This window comes from Eretmochelys imbricata, chromosome 3 (assembly GCF_965152235.1).
Source record: "Eretmochelys imbricata isolate rEreImb1 chromosome 3, rEreImb1.hap1, whole genome shotgun sequence".
Lineage (NCBI taxonomy): Eukaryota > Metazoa > Chordata > Testudines > Cheloniidae > Eretmochelys > Eretmochelys imbricata.
In genome coordinates, this window is record NC_135574.1 from 117838478 (window position 1) to 117856658 (window position 18181).

Sequence of the window (18181 nt, forward strand, 5' to 3'; positions counted from 1 at the left end):
ACTAATCTCCTTGGGGACAGGCTGGCTAGAGCACTCAGGAGGGAATTAAACTAACAGCAAAAGGGGAAGGTACAAAGAAGGAAGATATGAGCCCTCAGAATAAAATCGAGATGTTGACAACAAAATTTATTCAAGAAACCAAAGAACGTAAACAGAAAAAAAATCTTGAATTGCCTATACACTATGCTAGGAGTCTAGGTAACAAACAAGAGAAACAGGAAATGCTCATTTATGAGCATAAATTTGATCTAGCTGGTATTACTGAAACCTGGTGGGATGATTGACATGACTGGAATGTTAAATCAATGGTTATGACCTATTTAGGAAGGTATCAAATTGGGAAAAGTGGGAGTGGCACTATGTAAAAAGTGGCATTACTTATTTCCACGTCCCTAATAACGCAGAAGAAAATTATCTTGAATGCTTATGGCTCAATGTCCTAACAGATAAAGCACAAGATGGGATAATAGTTGATGACTGCTACAGACCATCACATCACACTGGGGAACAGGATGACTGTCTACTTATGCACTCATCTATAATATGTAGGAACAAAAACTGTTATCCTGAGGGACTTCAATTTGAGTGACATATGCTGGAGGTCTCATGCTGCCAGTACTTTAAACATGCATGGAATTTCTAAACATTATAGATGACAATTTCCTAATTCAAAAAATATTGCATATTATATTATATATTATACCTTGTCCTAACAGATAAAGAGAACTGAGCACAGAACTAAAAGTGAATGGTAGCTTAGGTACAAGTGATCAGGACTTGATCATATTTATAACGTGCAAGTGGAATAAAGTCCAGACCAGTAATACACACACACTTGGTGCTTTAACAAGGCCTATTTCACAAAACTGAAAACAATTATGAGCCAAATGAGTGGAGTCCTGGCCAAAAGAGTGATGCTTCCCAGGATCGCATTAACAGGGGAATATTGAGTAGGAGAGGTTATTTTGCTTCTGTATTTGGCACTGGTGTGAGCGCGGCTGGAATACTGTGTCTACTTCTGGTACCCACAATTCAAGAAGGATGTGGATAAATTGGAGAGGGTTCAGTGCAGAGTCAGGAGAATGATTAAAGGATTAGAAAACATGCCTTACAGTGACAGACTTAAGGAGCTCAATCTATGTAGCTTAGCAAAGAGAAGGTTCAAGAGCGCCTTGATTACAATCTAAGTACCTTCAATCTAGCAGAGACAGGTATAACACAAACCAATGGCTGGAAGTTGAAGCTAGACAAATTCAGATGAGAAAATAAAGCATAAATGTAATGGTGAGAGTAATTAACCACTGGAACAATTTACCAAGGGTCTAAGTGGAGTCTCCATTACTGACAATTTCTAAATCAAGATTGGAGGTTTTTCCTAAAAGATACGCTTTAGGAATTATTTTGGGGAATTCTACGGCCTGTCCTATAGAGGAGGTCAGACTAGATGATCACAATAGTCCCTTTCAACCTTAGAATCTATAATCAAATGCATCTTGACAGAGTTTACACAGAAACAGCTTTACCCTTATTCTTCTTTTCATATGCAATAAATAATTCCGGGAACTTTCTAACATCCATCCTGTGTATTTGTATCTAAACTAATCAGACACAATAGAATTCTTAAATGCATCAGTTCTAGAAAAGTACATTTTAAAAATTCAGCTCCATCCTCATATACACATTTGCGCATACCCACGTTTTATTAAATTCCCAATAACATGGGAAGATGCAATACTGCAGGGGATTTTCCAAAAAGAGTTAACGGAATATGTTTCCTTTGAATCTCAAATTAGAAAAAAAACTTTTAATGTTCTTCTGGCATCCACCAGATGTTGTGTCTATATTTGACTAAGAAATCAGGTTTTGGAAAAGACGACTAAACTTACCTATAAGTTTATCTAGTACTGTCATATGGTTTTAGGAGAAAAGGTGAAATCCAGCCATAAGAAAACCCCAAGATTTGATAAAAAGCCATGATTAGACCTTATACTTTCCCAGTATGCATGACTGAAGGGTCAGCAATATAATTCACGTACCACGAAACTCTCCAAGTTTCAAAGAGGATTCTACAAGACTCTTCAGTGGGGTTACAACAGAATTTAATAAATGGTGGTTCATCACACAAAAGCAGGAGGATTGGGGAAAATAACAATACGTGCACTATGTGTTTTACTTCTGTGCTCTTCAGAAACTGTTTTTTCACAATGACAACATCCTGAGGCTAGTACTTGCAAAGGTATCAACCATTTTAAATTATACAAATTCAGCCTCTTTGCCTTAGGGCTCATTTACACTTAAAAGGCTGTAATGGCTCAGCTGCACCCACCTAGTTCTTCAGTAAAGACGCTACCTAAGCCAACAGGAGGGCTTCTCCTGTTGGCGTGGATACTCCACGTCCCCAAGAAGAGTAGCTATGTCCAGGGGAGAAGCCCTACCATTGACGCAGTGCTGTTTACAACAGGAGTTAGGTTGGTGTAACTGCCTTGCTCAGGGGTTTGGATTTTCCACTTCCCTAAGCAACAGTTATACCATAACTATAAATCTTAGACAAGGTAGGAAATAGGCGATTCTCATGTTTTGTTTTTTATTTTGGAGGAAAGAAAACCAGCCTCTCTAATCTTACCCTGTATTTGAAGGGTTAACTATTAACAGCTAAAACGTAAATCTGGGTGAGACTAGTCAACTGCTATCCACCAAAAGAGATCAAAACCCAAAACCCATGAGTAGATGAAGTGAGAGGAAATGGAAATCATGACAAATAACTCCAGGTACCTTGTCAAACAAACTGATTTGCATAGCAACTGTTTGGAGGAAACAAATATACTGAAAACAGATACTAACCATCTTCCCACTTCTTTTGAAGGTGTTTTGGAAAAGCTCTCTCCATCTTGTATGTCAAAATGTCCCCATGAACAATGTGCACTTTTCCCGGAGCTGCTTCAGACAGCATCTATTTGTTAGCAAGCAAGCAGAATTAGTTGATTTAGCTCCAATAAAATCTGGTAAACTTTTAAACATACTGAGCCATACGCATCCTTTGCTTCAATGGAGTTACATTAGGCATGACTCTGGCCCTATATTTTGAACCTCACATACATGTAGTAGTAAAATAGAATAATTATCTTTTAGGTCTGAGCACATTATAAATAAAAGATGAACAAAACGCACATTTCCATGCAAAACTACACACACATACAAAAATAAACCCAATACAAACAAAAGGTCTGATTCTATACACCTACTATTCACTACTTATGAGAATAAAGGGTTACAGGATTGAGAGTTTAGATATAATACAAATAATTAAAGATTTAAGAATTTTCAAGCCTAGAATGAACACGGATTATTAAAATATATTGGAGAAAATTCTCAAATGTCAATGTAACTTATTATTTGTGCTTCAAACATGCAAAACTCTCATATAAGGCTTGATTCTGCAAAATCCTGAGCACTCTGGCCTGATCAAGCAAAACACATTATTAGTCCCACTCAAATCAATGGCACTATTCACACACTTAAAGTTAAGTATATGCTTACGTGTTGTGCAGGATCAGGCTAAAGGATTTAACACCTTGCAGGATCAAGTTTATAATGCAAATCTATACAGCCATGAAAGAAGGAGTTTCGTACTGAAACAAACTTGTGGATAATAGTTTGTTTATACAAAAATAAATGTACTTTGAAATTTTCAGTGCTCTGCTCCCTTTCTTTTTATATTAGAGATATCTGTTATTAAGGGCTTCTCTAGAGAAACAGCAAGTGGCGGTGTAAATCTACAGTGCACTAGCATGCCACACAATCTATGTGGACCCTGCTCACTTGCACAAAAAATTCCCCTAGTGCACACTGATATACTCCCATTTCAAAACGGAGATGATCAAAACGCACTAGGGAACTGTAAATGTGCGCTAACAGGGTCCACATGAACAGGTAGTGAGCAGCATGCTACTGCACTGTAGATTTACATCTTAGCTTGGTGTGCACTAACCGTTTATCTAGTCAAGTCCTTAGCAGGTTTTTTTCTTTTGTTTTCTAAGTAATTAGATTTTCCCTCATGAGCCATCTACTGCTGCTTGACCTTGCATTGATTCATAATGCTTCATTTAAGACAGTGTATTTGAAATTATGTCTTCACTGTAGGATCAAACAAGCAGAGAAATAGTCTTTGAGACAGCAAACCATAATAGTAAATCACAAACACTGGTAGTAAGTACACACAGTAAGAAACATGTGAAAGATACACTGATGTGTTTTAATCTGATAGTTGCAATGTTTTTCCATTTAAATAAAAGTGCCCCTATTGAATATACTATTTATGGAGAAATCAATTTTTATATTTAGCAAGTATCAGAGGAAGATTTTTATTATTTTTAAAACAGATTAGGAAAAACCAACAACGAAAAAGCAATTTTGGTTTGTGTGTGTGAAAATTCAAACCTATGTTATAAACAGCTAAATGTTTTGACTTTAATCAATGAAAAAAGGGAACTGATTTTTGTGGTAGCTTAGATTTATTGCTTATCAAGTCATTTCAGCAGCATCATTTGCATATTCAATTTCAATCATGCAGCTTCACTCGGGTATTTGGACAGGATGAAAAACGTTTTAAAAGTTCACCTCTATACTGCTTAATGGAAAACCAACTTTCTCAGCTTTCTGAGCCAAAGGAAACTGCTGCTTTCCAGGAATGTTCATAGACATAGCATTCAAGCAGAGATTTAAATTCCATGCAGGGGATACTGAAATGGAGTTTAACTCTTAAAAAAAAATTTAAAAAAGTCCCCCTCTCTTTTAAATGCAATTATTTTCAACTAGAGAGAGAAAAAAAATCTAACGTGAAACAAGTCCGGAATTTTAATTCAAACCAATTTAAGAGTGGATTTCATCACTGCAGCAGTAGTTTAGCTACCTATAAGTAGCTATTCTGCCTTGATATGTTGATTTTTACTGTGAAGGGTGACATCCAAGGATGCCAGATAACATAATAAGATCAATGGAGTAAGTAAATAGTACCAAACGAAGTAGACAGATGTCCATACTAATAATAGGCAGTGATCATATGCGAAATTGTTTTTTAATAGTGGGTTTCACTGTCAAGAAGTGTTTTTAGTTTTTTTAAGTGACTATAGTTTGCATAATTTAAAAATTCATTAGCATTATTAGAGATGGAAAATAAACAGTTTAAGGTTCTTTTCAGCACTATAAAAGTATATAGGTATAAGTAACTATCAGGGTTCCTTCCCCACTCTGAACTCTGGGGTACAGATGTGGGGACCTGCATGCAAGACCCCCTAAGCTTATTTTTACCAGCTTAGGTTAAAAACTTTCCCAAGGCATAAATTCTACCTTGTCCTTGAACAGTATGCTGCCACCACCAAGTGATTTAGACAAAGAATCAGAGAAAGGACCACTTGGAATTCCTGTTCCCCCAAAATATCCCCCCAAGCCCTTACACCCCCTTTCCTGGGGAGGCTGAGAATAATATCCTAACCAACTGGTTACAAAGTGAACAGAGACCCAAATCTCTGAATCTTTGGACACTGGAAAAAAAACAAAACAAAACACCCCAATCAGTTCTTAAAAGAAGAATTTTATTTAAAAAAGAAAAGGTAAAAATCCCCTCTGTAAAATCAGGTTGGAAGATAACTTTACAGGGTAACAAAAGATGCACAACACACAGAGGAACCCCCTCTAGCCTTAGTTTCAAAGTTACAACAAAACAGGGATAAACCTTCCTCCAGCAAAGGGAAAATTCACAAGTTGAGAAAACAAAGAAACTAATACTCCTTGCCTGGCTGTACTTACAATTTCTGTAATATGAGAGACTGGTTCAGAATGGTTTGGAGGGCATGGATTAACGTCCGGTCCCTTAGTCCCAAGAGCAAACGAACACAGAAACAAAGAACCCAAAACAAAGCCTCTCCTCCTCCCTCCCCCCCAGATTTGGAAGTATCTTTTGTCCCCATTGGTTCCTTTGGTCAGGTGCCAACCAGGTTATTTGAGCTTCTTAACCCCTTCGAGGTAAGGAGGAATTTTAGGCTACCCTTATGGTTATGACAGTAACAAATTAGAAAAAACAAAGTGTGTTTTTTCAGATGCAACTTTGTGTCTTAATAGCCAACTATTACCTATTGCCCTTTAACTTTCACTACACTAGTAAATTCCACTGCATTTTATGAAACATGTTGGCATAAAATTGCAACAGAACATTGCTAATTTGAACTAATGACTGGGACACCCATTGTGAATTAATGCAGTTTAGAGCAAATCCTGCATCCATCAAGGGTCCTCTGGCATCCACTAAGGGTCCTCTGGCAGAAGAATTAATGAGGTTCCACAAGCTTCTAGGCACAAAGTACTGGGAGGAAGATGGGACCAGAGGCTTTGTCACTGCAGTTCCTCTTGCCCTCCACCTTGCATCTGAGTGGGCATAAAGGGCACTGACAGATGCTTCCACCAATAGGCTGAATTCACCACAATGGAAGAGTTCTGCAGTCATTCCATCGCTCAGCCTAAGGGGAAAATCCTACCTCTGCCCTCTTTATAAAAGTTTGCCTAGCCAAGTTATCAGGTTGTATGCCAGCATGAGGCTATGACCCTTTGAGGATGAAATTTAGATAATTTTACAGGAATCCCCTGACCAAATATATGCACAATAATTCACCAAGGACTGGCATATAAGCACTCTACCAAAAGCCAGTAGCCCACTGGCCATCATAATCATTGTGAAATGTATGTACAGATAATATTTAAGAAGTTATGTACCTATACTGGAAATTGTGTTCTTAAAGCCTTAAAGTTAAAGGCAGGTTACCTGGTGACCTGTCTTGGACAGGTTCTGCTCAGGAGGGCACAGGAGACACTTATCTCTACATCTGGTCACTGTGTATTGTGTGCCTCACAATGTAAGTCTATTTGCATACTAAGCCACCAACTAATCAAGACTGCTAAATTGACTAGAGATCACCATATCTACAGGAAAGGAACACACCGCAGGAGGGTGTCCAGTTTATGACTAGATGAAAGGATTCATCAAGTGTATCAAAAGAATGCAGAGAGACACACCTATCCTTCACTGAGGAGAGAAGTTGACAAAATGGACTGTTTCATGAAAAAGGGATCACAGCCTGCCTGGCTGAAAAACGCTGGAGAACAATACTGTAAGACATGAAAGTGACTAGTTAAATAAGTCTAGGTTCTAGAATGCAAGTTATGATTTTATTTTATATGCAGTCATTTATTTCCAATACTTCTACTTGCTATCACTTAAATCTCTACACTTTGTTAAATAAACTTACTTGTTTTCACTATAAACTTTTCTAAATGCTGTTTATTAAGCGGAGGAGCGATCTGAGGTGTAACTCATAAGCTGGGATGTATTTTCCCTTTGAGAGCAGTGGATCTGGGAATACAGCAAATGTTCAGTGGAACAACTGCTGGACTCTGCAGAGGGACATTCAAAGGGCTTGAGGGTTGAAGCATGCCCACCGCTACCCTGCGGTGGGGCAGCAGAGCTCAAGTTGGCAGGGGTGGAATGCTTCTATTGCCTATAGCCCAGGGAGTTGACCCCCAGCAGGCAAAGACCAGGCATCCTCACAGTAAGGGTAGGGAGTAGTGAGGTGCCTCACAACCCCACCTCACTAGGATGTGCTACCAAAAAAAAAAAAAAAAAAAAAAACCACACACAATGAAATCCAGTCCTTTGTCTTTTAACATATAGGATAAAGTTCTACCTGCATACTCATGTCAGATTAGGTTTGCATGTGCACATTTGATTTGAGGACAGAATTTTGCTCTTAGGCTCTGTATTGTTTTCAATTTTGTACTACAGACCCCTACTTCAATATTATGAAGCAAAAAATCATGGGAAAGCCTGAAAAGAACTTAGTAAAAATGCAGAATGCTTTAAAGGTCACTGGTTTCACACATGGTAAAAGATTCTTCTAAATAACAGTCCCCAATTGTTATTTTAATATCTAGCATTTTCTGTTGTTCAAATCCCAGGCCTTTAATGTACAGCTATTCTAGACTGAGACAGAGAACTTTCAGTGAAAAACAGAGGTTATGACCCACATCAAAGAGGGACTCATTCTGTAATTTATCATAACCTTATTTGGAAAATAAAGCTGAAAACCAAATTTAATACTAATGGATGCAAGATACTATTTGTTTATTCACACCCACTCTTACTCAAGATCTCCAATACACTGAATAGCCTGTCAAAAGCACATGAACTTCTGCTGTGAGGGGCTCGCTACTGAAAAACAGTGACTCACTCAACTAGTCTGTATATATGTCTAAGATACTTTGCTGGAGGATCCTAGAAGTGGTGCTTCTATTTAGAGGAATCTGCTTCTGCAGTAGTTTTTGAAAGCCAAACAAAAATGTACTGGCTAATTCAAGCAATTATCTGATAAGATATGCACAAAGAATTAATTACATCATATACTTTCTTACTTGGTTCAAATAATGGTGATTTATGAGTCAATTATGAGATTCAAATTTATTAACTGGTGGATAATGATTATATTCAATAATCTTAACGGATGCAGTTATAACTGTTATAACAATTGTATCAGGATGATCCTAACTACAACAGTTTTTGCAAAGACAGCATGCGTCTGCAACTATTTCAATTGTATTTTCCACTCCATGCATTTGATGAAATGGGTTTAACCCACAAAATCTTATGCCCAAATAAATTTGTTAGTCTGTAAGGTGCCACAAGGACTCCTCATTGTTTTTGCTGATACAGACTAACATGGCTACCTCTCTGAAACCTGTTTCATCTGAGTGGGGCCGAGCATTATTATCCTTTGTTTGAGCTGAAGAAATGATTTTCACGAAAAGAGATTAGAAGTACAAAAATGTCATTATATCAATCTGGTGAAAAAGATGTGATCAGATAAATGGTGTTTGAGATGGACTATAAACTATTTTAAATCTCAAAACCTTAAAAGGTTTTCTACATAAATTGGTATTAAGCAGTATTATTCCAATTAATGGGTAATGCATCCAATCAAACATAATAAAACAGATTAGTTTAATCTATGTGGCTGAACAGTGTACATTAAACAACTGAACACTAGGAAAGAAGCAGAGAACACTGCAATATTTCTGATACAAGTTGTTTTAGAGCTAGGAGTACTTTTTTCAATTGTTCAGATCAAAATAGGAAATCTAATTTTTGTTCAAGTACTTTAATTTCTTAAATGTTTAAACATGTATTAATTATACAAAAACAATTTATTTCCTATTTGATACCTGCAGTCCTGGAATAAATCGAGTATCTTTTTCAACTAACAGGAGTTGAGCAACATCAGCATTCAGAATGGATCTTGTAATTCCTCCTGGCCCAGGGCCCACCTCACAGACATGGGCATCTTTCAGCTTGCCAGCCTGTCTAGCTATCTTATCTGTAAGTCACAAAGCACATACAAAGCTTTTATTTTGCAGGGCACTGAGCTCACCAAGATCAATACAGTTTGTGTTTCTACAGTAAACAATGAGTTTAACACAGAAGAGACATAAACAATGACACCTCCTGGTTAAACGAGGGGAGTACTGTTGTTTTATGGAGCCTGCTAAACAGCACAGAATTCAGTTTCATTTCTAGATTACTAGAGAAACTCATATAACCAAACAGAGAGCTTGCACAGTCAGGTGCTTAATGTATTTTGTTAATTACAGAATCTATTAAAAAAAGATAGAAAAATAATTTTCTCCTTACAAATAGGAAATTCAATTCTCTTTCTGGTAGTAAAAGCTTTCGTGAGCTACAGCTCACTTCATCGGATGCAGTTTCCACAGTATGCATCTGATGAAGTGAGCTGTAACTCACGAAAGCTTATGCTCAAATAAATTGGTTAGTCTCTAAGGTGCCACAAGTACTCCTTTTCTTTTTGCGAATACAGACTAACACGGCTGTTACTCTGAAACCTTTCTGGTAGGTAACCCCTGTGGCATCTCTGTAGAGTCTGTCCATTTTAAAGGGAAATTCCATTACACTGAGGCAGTTCCAAAGAAATATAAAATGAACAAGGCTAAAGAGGAGCAGCCTGGGGATTAAGATATCTAGGAAGCAGAGCTATTTGAGATAAGAGATTGGGGGAACCCTGGAACAAGAACCAGGAAAGATTAGGGCAAAATGGAGCAGAGTTGGTTGTGGACAGATAAATGTTAAAGGAGTGGGGAGCAGAAAAATCTGCACAAAAGGAGGTGGAGAAAACCAGGGTCAGACATTAGAAGAACACAGGGAGTGGTAACAAACAAACAAAAAAAAGAAAAAAAGGGGGGGGGGGGCTGCAAAGTGGAACCACTTCAACAGAAGAGGCTGAGTGAGACCCAGACGTGACTACCCAATAGGTTGACAGGGCACCTGGCAGGTACCAGACCAGGGTTCAAGTCCCCACTCCACATCAAGCAGTATGAGGATTTGAATCTGGTTCTCCCGTATCCTAGATGTGTATTCAGCCTCTATGCTATTGGATATAAGGGGACACAGGCAGCACAACCACCGTCTCTGTTTTAAGCAAGGCCTGATATACCAGATGCATATTACGGGCAAAGCAGACAGGGGATGCCTATCTTGTGAATCCCGCTGGGGCTCAGGTGTGAATTAGACACTAAGCTGCTCGGTGGTGTGAGGACCGAGATGGCTGTGTGCATGCTAGGGCTGCAAATCCTCCCGAATTGGCTGGGAGTCTACCAGAATCAGCCTCAATCTCCTGGTGACTACTAAAAACAATCCAGGAGATTTTAACAGGCCAACAGTCCGGTCAGCGGCGCAGTGGGGCTAAGGCAGGCTCCCTACCTGCCCTGGCTCCGCACGGCTCCTGAAAGTGACCAGCATGTCCGGATCCTAGGTGCAGGGGTGGCCTGTGGGTCTCGGCACACTGCTCCCAAGCGCCAAGTCCACAGCTCCCATTGGCCGGGAACTGCAGCCAATGGGAGCTGTGGGGGCGATGCCTACAGGCAGAGGCAGAACAGGGAGCCACCTCGCTGCCCCTGAGCCTAGGAGATAGACATGCCAGCTGCTTCCAGGAGCTGCCCGAGGTAAGCACCGCCCTTCCAGAGTCTGCACCCTTCACCCCCTCCCACACCCCAACCCCCTGCCTCAGTCCTGAGCCCTTTCTGCACCCAAACTCCTTCCCAGAGCCCACATCCCCTCCCTCACCCTAATCCCCTGTCCTGAGGCCCCTCCTGCACCCCAAATTTCTCATCTCTGGCTCCACCCCAGAGCCCTCACCCCCTCCAGCACCCCAAGCCCCTGCCCCAGCCCAGATCCCCCTCCCACACCCTGAACCCCTCATTTCTGGCCCCACCCTGGAGCCCACACCCCAGCCAGAGCCCTCACCCCATCCAGCACCTCAACCCCCTGTCCCAGCCCGGTGAAAGTGAGTAGGCGTGGGGAAGAGTGAGCGACGGAGGGAGGGTAATGTAGTGAGCAGGGGAGACAGGGCCTCAGAGAGGGAGCTGGGCAGGGGTGTGGGTGTCTCGGGGAAGGGGCGGGGCAAGGGTGTTCAGGTTCATGTGATTAGAAAGTTGGCAAAGCTAGTGCATGCCCACCAGCAGAAATTTAGATGCCCGGGGACATTACCAGTGGAGTCTTAGGTACCTAGGCAATTTAAGCACCTATAAAGTTAGGTGACAGCTGAGCAAGGGTTTTGAGGATTTAAATTTTGGACTTAGGTGCCCATCTGCCATTTCAGTGCCTAAGTGCCCTCTTGTGAATCTCACCTTTAAGAATTGCCCACATATGGAGTTGTTCCTGATTGACTCCACATATTCCTGTTTCTCATAACTACTTTTATTGCACCCTACCGTAATCTGAGTTAACTTTCAAGTGTAGAAAAGCTCTTGGGGGTTTCACACCCACACCGTGCAAATATTGCACAGTAGAACCATCTCTAGGTCAGCAGAGAAGGAGCAACACAGCTTAGAGTCAGCAGCATAGGTGATGTGAACTGTGGCTGAAATGAAGCTGGAGAAATAAATCTGACCAGTATAATAGAATAGGCTCAGAAAAACCAGGACAATCCCAGTAAACTAGGGCACATGGCCTTCCTAGTCAAAGTACATGCTAGGATAATAAACAAACAAATGCAGTACTTCATACCCTGCATAAATATGATCCTCAGAGTATCTCATTTTTGAGGGGAACATAGACGCTATCTAATTGCCTCCCACCATTCCGTAATATTCTCTGGTAACCCTTGAGGAGGAATTAGTTTTGTGTTTTTTTTATAGGCACTGGGCACAGATCCATAATTAAGATGCAGTTGAATTTCACATTTAAATAAGAAAATCAATTTTCTGTTATGTATAAATACAGTAACTCCTCATTTAACGTTGTAGTTACGTTCCTGAAAAACGCGATTAAGTGAAACAATGTTAAGCGAATTCACTTTCCCCATAAGAATGAATGTAAATGGGGGGGGGGCGGTTAGGTTCCAGGGAAATTTTTTTTTGTCATACAGTACTATAGTTGGGAGGTGCCCCCGCCTTACCCCACACAGGCACAGCCCACTGGCACTGGAGACAATGAGGCAGGCAAGGAGGCTGAAGGTGCTGTAGGCTAGGAGAAGCACATTGCGCAGCAGCAGCGGCGGCTTCCCCTACTCTGCAAGCACTAGGGGTGGGGGCCTCAACCCTCGGCCGGTCCATTCCACCCCTTTCCCCAAGCCCCCCCCCTTAACCGGCCTCTTCTTCCCTCCCCCTTTACTCCGCACACCGTGGTCCTCGCTCCTCCCTCTCCTGCCCGCAGCAATCAGCTGGTCTGTAGTGCTCGGGAGGCAGGCGGAGCCTGCGCACCAAGTCCTCGCTCCTCCCCCCTCCCTCCTGAACACCACAAGCCAGCTGATTGCCATGGGCATGAAGCGGTGGAAGGCACTGATCCGCAGGGTCTGCTGGTGGGTGCGAGGCATGGCGAGGGGCGTAGGGGAGCTAATAGGGGGGCTGCCAGCTGTGGACAAAGCAGGCAGCCAAACGACATTATAGCGAAGCATTGCACAACTTTAAATGGAGCATGTTCTGTAATTGAGCAGGGACGTAAGGCCGAAACAACGTTAAACGAGAGAACGTTAAGTGTGGGGGGGTTACACTGTACAGGAACTCCCCCCACTCCCCAATACAGCATTTAATCCTCATACAGAATTAAATCTCTGAGCATTTATAGGTAAATGTATGGCGTTAATTTTTTATTTTTTTTTTTAAATGTACCAGAGTATTGTTGTGAGGAAGACAAGAGTCCCCATGCAAACAAATGTAGATAGAACTTAAATTTTGGGGAAAAATGAACAGGCAGTTTATGATTAAAAATTTTAAAAGATGCAAGATAAAAAAAGTGTCCTACCTGTCAATCTCAAATCCAGGAGAAAGTTCTGGGACAGCTGCTTTTGTGCTCGGAGATTAAACAGTTTAATAATCTCTTTAACAGTGGGCAGAGGTGGTAGACGGAAAGCAGCCACCTTTCCTGAAGCAGCCATTGACCAAAACTGTTAACTCTTGCTCCTAAAAAACAGGGAAAGAAGGGACTAGGTGTAATCAAGCGTACAGTAGGACAGAATTAAATATGTAAGAAACAGAATGGAAGTAAAAGACTCAAAATATTTACTTATTCTGATATCAAATGAACCTATTGCTTTAGAAGCATATATTAAAAATACACATGATATACAACCTAAGGTCTTAATCAAACAAACACATAGGAATGTGCTTAATTTTAAGCACATGAGTAGTTTCATTAACTTTAATCTACTCACACCTTTAAAATTAGGTACTGTGTGCAAGAGGCAGCACTAGAATCATATATATTTGTCTGGTCAGACAACAATGTAAAATGAACCCCCTATACCTCCAAAAATAGAGTTATTTAACAGTCCAGTATTTTGATGTTTAATTCTAGCCTTTTTTAAACTAAAAAGTAGTGGTTTTACATTGAAAGGGAAAGTCAGTACAAGTGTACAGAAGTTGTACACAATTATTTAATTACATCAATTTCCCCAATAAAAAGAAAAACTATTTCCTCTTTTCCTTGAAACATCAAGTTTGGTGATAAAACAAGACAAACAAGGTGGAAAGCCTAAGTGCCATTTTACACAACACTGGTCACACTTTGTGATCCTTCTAACTCTGATCCTCTGGATGGTGGAGAAAAAGGCCTACTTGCCACAGATATTACCAAAATGTGCCCCCTTTTCAGACCCATTCCCCTAGTTTAAGGATTACACAGTATTCTTCAGCGAAGTCTTACAGTCTCAGCATGCAATGCTTCAGCGAGATCTGAGTAGCCTTAGAGACAAGACGTTCCTGCATGCAACGGTCCGTTTGGATGCAAATGGCTTTCTAGTTAGAGCAGATAGATCCTGTAGCTCAGCGATTCTCAAACTGTGGGTCAGGACCCCAAAGTAGGTTGCGAGTTCATTTTAATGGGATCACCAGGGCTGGCATTATTCTCGCTGGGGTCCAGGGCAGAAAGCTGAAGCCAGAAGGCTTCATCCCCAGGGGCCTTGGGCTCAGGCTTCAACCCTATGCTCAGAGGCTCAGAGTTTCTGCCCTGCTACTCAGTGAGTCTAATGCCAGCCTTGCCAAAGCCCGAGCCCCGCGGGACTGAAGTCCAAGCCACTTAACTTTGTGGGAGCCCTTGCGGCATGGGGTCGTGCAGTAATTTTGTTATCAGAAAGCTATCCCACTGGAAGCTTCATGAGAGCTGTAGCCTCCACACAGGCCACTGTCCCCGCGGTATAGGGCGGGCCCTGATCTGCACCAGCGTGTGCAGCTTTTAATACTACTGGGCACTTCCAGGAGCTCAACCACTGACAAACCCCCCATTTTCCAATGAGCCCAGCGCTGCCAACTACTTGCTCTCTAGCCTGGGAGCGTCTAAAAGGGGCGAGTGAAACCACCCACAAGGCCCCACGGTTCTCACCCCGCTTGCCTCTGTAGAGGGCTCTGCTCGCGCCTCCGCCTAAAAGAGGCGCGCACCTGGCCGCGCCCTGGGGGCCCGGCCCCTGCGCACGCGGAGGCCCAGGCAGCGCGTGCCCGGCTGAACAAGGGGCCGGGCGAGGCGCCTCCCGGGAGGCGCCCCAGGGGGCGGGGCTGCGAGGCCCCGCGTTGCCCCGCGCGCTTGTGGGGCGGCGCGTTTTCTATCACAACTCTCCCGCCCCCCACAGGGGCGGGGCTTAGCCGCCAGGCAGCGCCCCGTGAGGCTGGGAGGGAGGTGTGATCGCCCCCTGGCCCCGCCCCCTCCACATCACGGGCCCCGCGGCGACGTAGAGCCACCCCGGCGGAGAAGCTTCGCACATGCGCAAAGGCCCCAAAGGGGAGGGGGACATGTGCGGAAGCTGCCCACCTGAAACTTACTGGTGGAGGCCGCTGTCGCGTGGAGGCGCGGAGCGCACCCGAGCGGGAAGACGCGCGCGAGAGTCAGGCGACTGCTCGCTGGTATATTTTTTTGTAAAGCGTAACTTTATTAGCGCGTTAACCAATAACAACCGCCACGCGGCGCAGGGACCCGGATACGGAGGAAAGCGAACCGGAAACAGAATTTCGCCGCCCAATCAGGCATGGGTCTCCCCGTAGCGCATGCGCCCTTGCCGTCCTCCTCAACATTACACTCCGCCTTCCGATGCCTGGATAGGGTCTCACACGCGTCATCGCCTTGGGAACGGTGGTCTTAGATCGCATGCGCACCATTGGTCTCAAAACACTCCCGCTCCCCGTCTGTTGCACGTGCGCTTCCTACTGCCAAGCCGATTCCGGGTCGTGGGCTTCACACTGCGCAGGCGCAGTAGTGCGTCCACGTGCGCCGCTTGCTGGGAGTGGGTAGGGGTGACCTGGGCGCGGCCCCGGGTAGTTCTTGCTCTGCGCGCGGCTGGCGGGCAGGCCGCGCTGGGTTCAGCCTGTGCTTTCCTTGTGCTTTCCGTGCCCTAGGTTTGCTTTCAGGGCAGTTTGTGCCGCCCCGTGATTAACGTGAAGTCCGCTGTCCCGAGCCCTGCTGCCAAACCTGCCCCCTGCTTCTGCTTGTAGCTGGGGCCCCCTGCCGCCCTGAAGTTGGAGACACAGGCAAGGGGGCTGGTTCCTGGGCAGAGCCTCACTAGGGTTGCCACCTTTCTAATGGCTGGTAACTGGACCCCTGAGGTTCCGTCCCCTGCTCTGCCCTCCTCCCCGCCCCGTTGTGTCATTTGCTTTGCCTCTTCGTGGCCCCACTCTCTTTCCACCCCCACCCCCTCCGAACGGCATGCCCCTCCCCACCAGGTCAAAAACCAGACATCTGGGCTTGTCAAATGGCACCGGGACACAAACCGAAACCCAGGTGGTCCAGGTAAAAACCGGATGGGTGGCAACCCTATGCCTCACTAGGCAGCAGTGTCCAGCCATGTAGATCCAATAACATAACTGGGGTGTAAAACTGTAAGAAGTGACGGGGTGCAAAACACAAGGGGCCAGACCCACAATAAGACAAAGGCATTGCAGTGCTCAGCATTACAATGCCTCATGTTTAGGTGTTCTGTCACTCAGTGGAGTCCTCAGCCCTACGTTTGGTGCTCAGGCTCCCCATACAATCCACATCAAAAATTGAGCACCTACAAATGGACTCACTAGAAAGCCTGCAAAATTGAGGGGAACAGCTTCAAAAGGAGAGATTGAGAGTGACCTAGTCCAGAAAATACCATAGCTCAGTGGTTTGGGCAGTCACCAGGAATATAGGAGATCCTGCTATACAGGAAGCAGAGTGGGGATTTGAAATCAGGTATCCCACATTCCAGGTGGGAAACCTAACTCATGGCTACTGGTATTCACACATGCCCATGCCTTCACCCCAAAATTCCTAGTCTGGTCACCCCAATAGTCTTGTGGGCTTTGGTGTGCTCTGGAAACACCTACTGGACTGGGCCATGTGCAAGATGGGCATGGGAATGTTTAATCTGAGCATCGTGCTGGGATTTAAGCATGAGATAGGGTATCAGATGTATGCAGTGTTGTGCATGCTTACTTGGAGAAACTTAGGCAACCAAGGAATTTGGGCACTCAGAGACTAAATCCATTTGTGGGTCTAGCTCGAAGTTTTTAACAACATTGATTTGTTAACATTACAGCCCTGAAGCATGTTTCAATCTTGAAAGTGGTGTTCTCCAGAAAATTTTGAGCATATAAAACGGCTATAAGAAAAATCATCTACAGCCTTCGCTAGAGCTTTCATTACTATGGACAATAAATATAACATCATTTATCCAAGACTCTCAAAGCTCAAACATAATTTATCCTAGGAAAGCCTGTCAGGTGATTTAGTGTTATCCCCATTTACAGGGGCGAAATGAAAGTACATAGACATTGGTATCTCAATTTTCAGAAGTCACTGCAATCAATGGTAGGTGCAGATACTCAGTAGCTTTGAAGATCCAGCCATAAATGACTTACTGAATGCATCCAATGAAGTGAGCTGTAGCTCACGAAAGCTTATGCTCAAATAAATTTGTTAGTCTCTAAGGTGCCATAAGTACTCCTTTTCTTTTTGCTTAAAGTGGTACTCCAAGTCTGGAGCAGAACTAAAAATACAAAGCAGATATCCCGACTTCCAGGTTTTTTAGGGTATGTTTACATTAGAGGTTTTTTTTAAAAAAACCTTGAGTTAATTAATTTCCAAGTTCATGGTTTGCCCAATTCTACACACCTAGGACTTGATTTTCAGCAGTACTCATGACCTGCAGTTCCCCTTAATTTCTGCTGGAGTTGAGAGTGCTGAGCACCTCGTGAGAATCATGCCTTAGGGGGTCTTGAGTTGGAGACAATTAGACTTAACTCCTCAAAGGATCCCATGGGAGTTAAGCTCCTACCTTTGAGGATCTGGGCCTTCATGCACTTAACTTCTTCTGACTACAGTGGGAGTTTCAGGCATTCAGCAGCTTGCAGTATCAGCTGCTTAGTGACACTTCACCTATGAATGACAAAATAAATCAAGCAATTGATATGTCACAAGTAAGTATTTCAATTATAGAACATATGGTAGCTAAAAATATATGTACAGTACACTTCTTTCAACATTTTCCAGTACTACTTGTAAGAGTCCCCTGCTGACATCAGAAGTGATTGGGCATGGCAGAGAAGAATGTTCCTTTCTCTGTGGTACTGTAGAACTAACGATGGGTTTTAAGTACCTACTTATGATTTTGCTTTTTTA

At 43.1% G+C, this 18181-nt stretch overlaps 1 protein-coding gene across 6 annotated transcripts in view; it reads right to left on the reverse strand.

The window, feature by feature from the left end:
- Positions 1-15478, reverse strand: part of TFB1M (transcription factor B1, mitochondrial) — a 47609-nt gene extending 32131 nt beyond the window's left edge. The window contains exons 1-4 of one of the 6 annotated variants that reach the window (XM_077813239.1): positions 15364-15478; positions 13355-13512; positions 9265-9416; positions 2842-2950 (exon numbers count right to left, since the gene is read on the reverse strand). In XM_077813239.1, coding sequence (XP_077669365.1) covers positions 2842-2950; positions 9265-9416; positions 13355-13487 — 394 coding nt within the window. In that variant the 5' untranslated portion in view covers positions 13488-13512; positions 15364-15478. Of the gene's footprint in view, positions 1-2841; positions 2951-9264; positions 9417-13354; positions 13513-14229; positions 14899-14929; positions 15101-15352 lie in introns of those variants that run through there. The other 5 variants (XM_077813241.1, XM_077813242.1, XM_077813236.1 and 2 more) reach the window with 5 other exon arrangements.
- Between the last annotated feature and the right edge of the window lie 2703 nt (positions 15479-18181).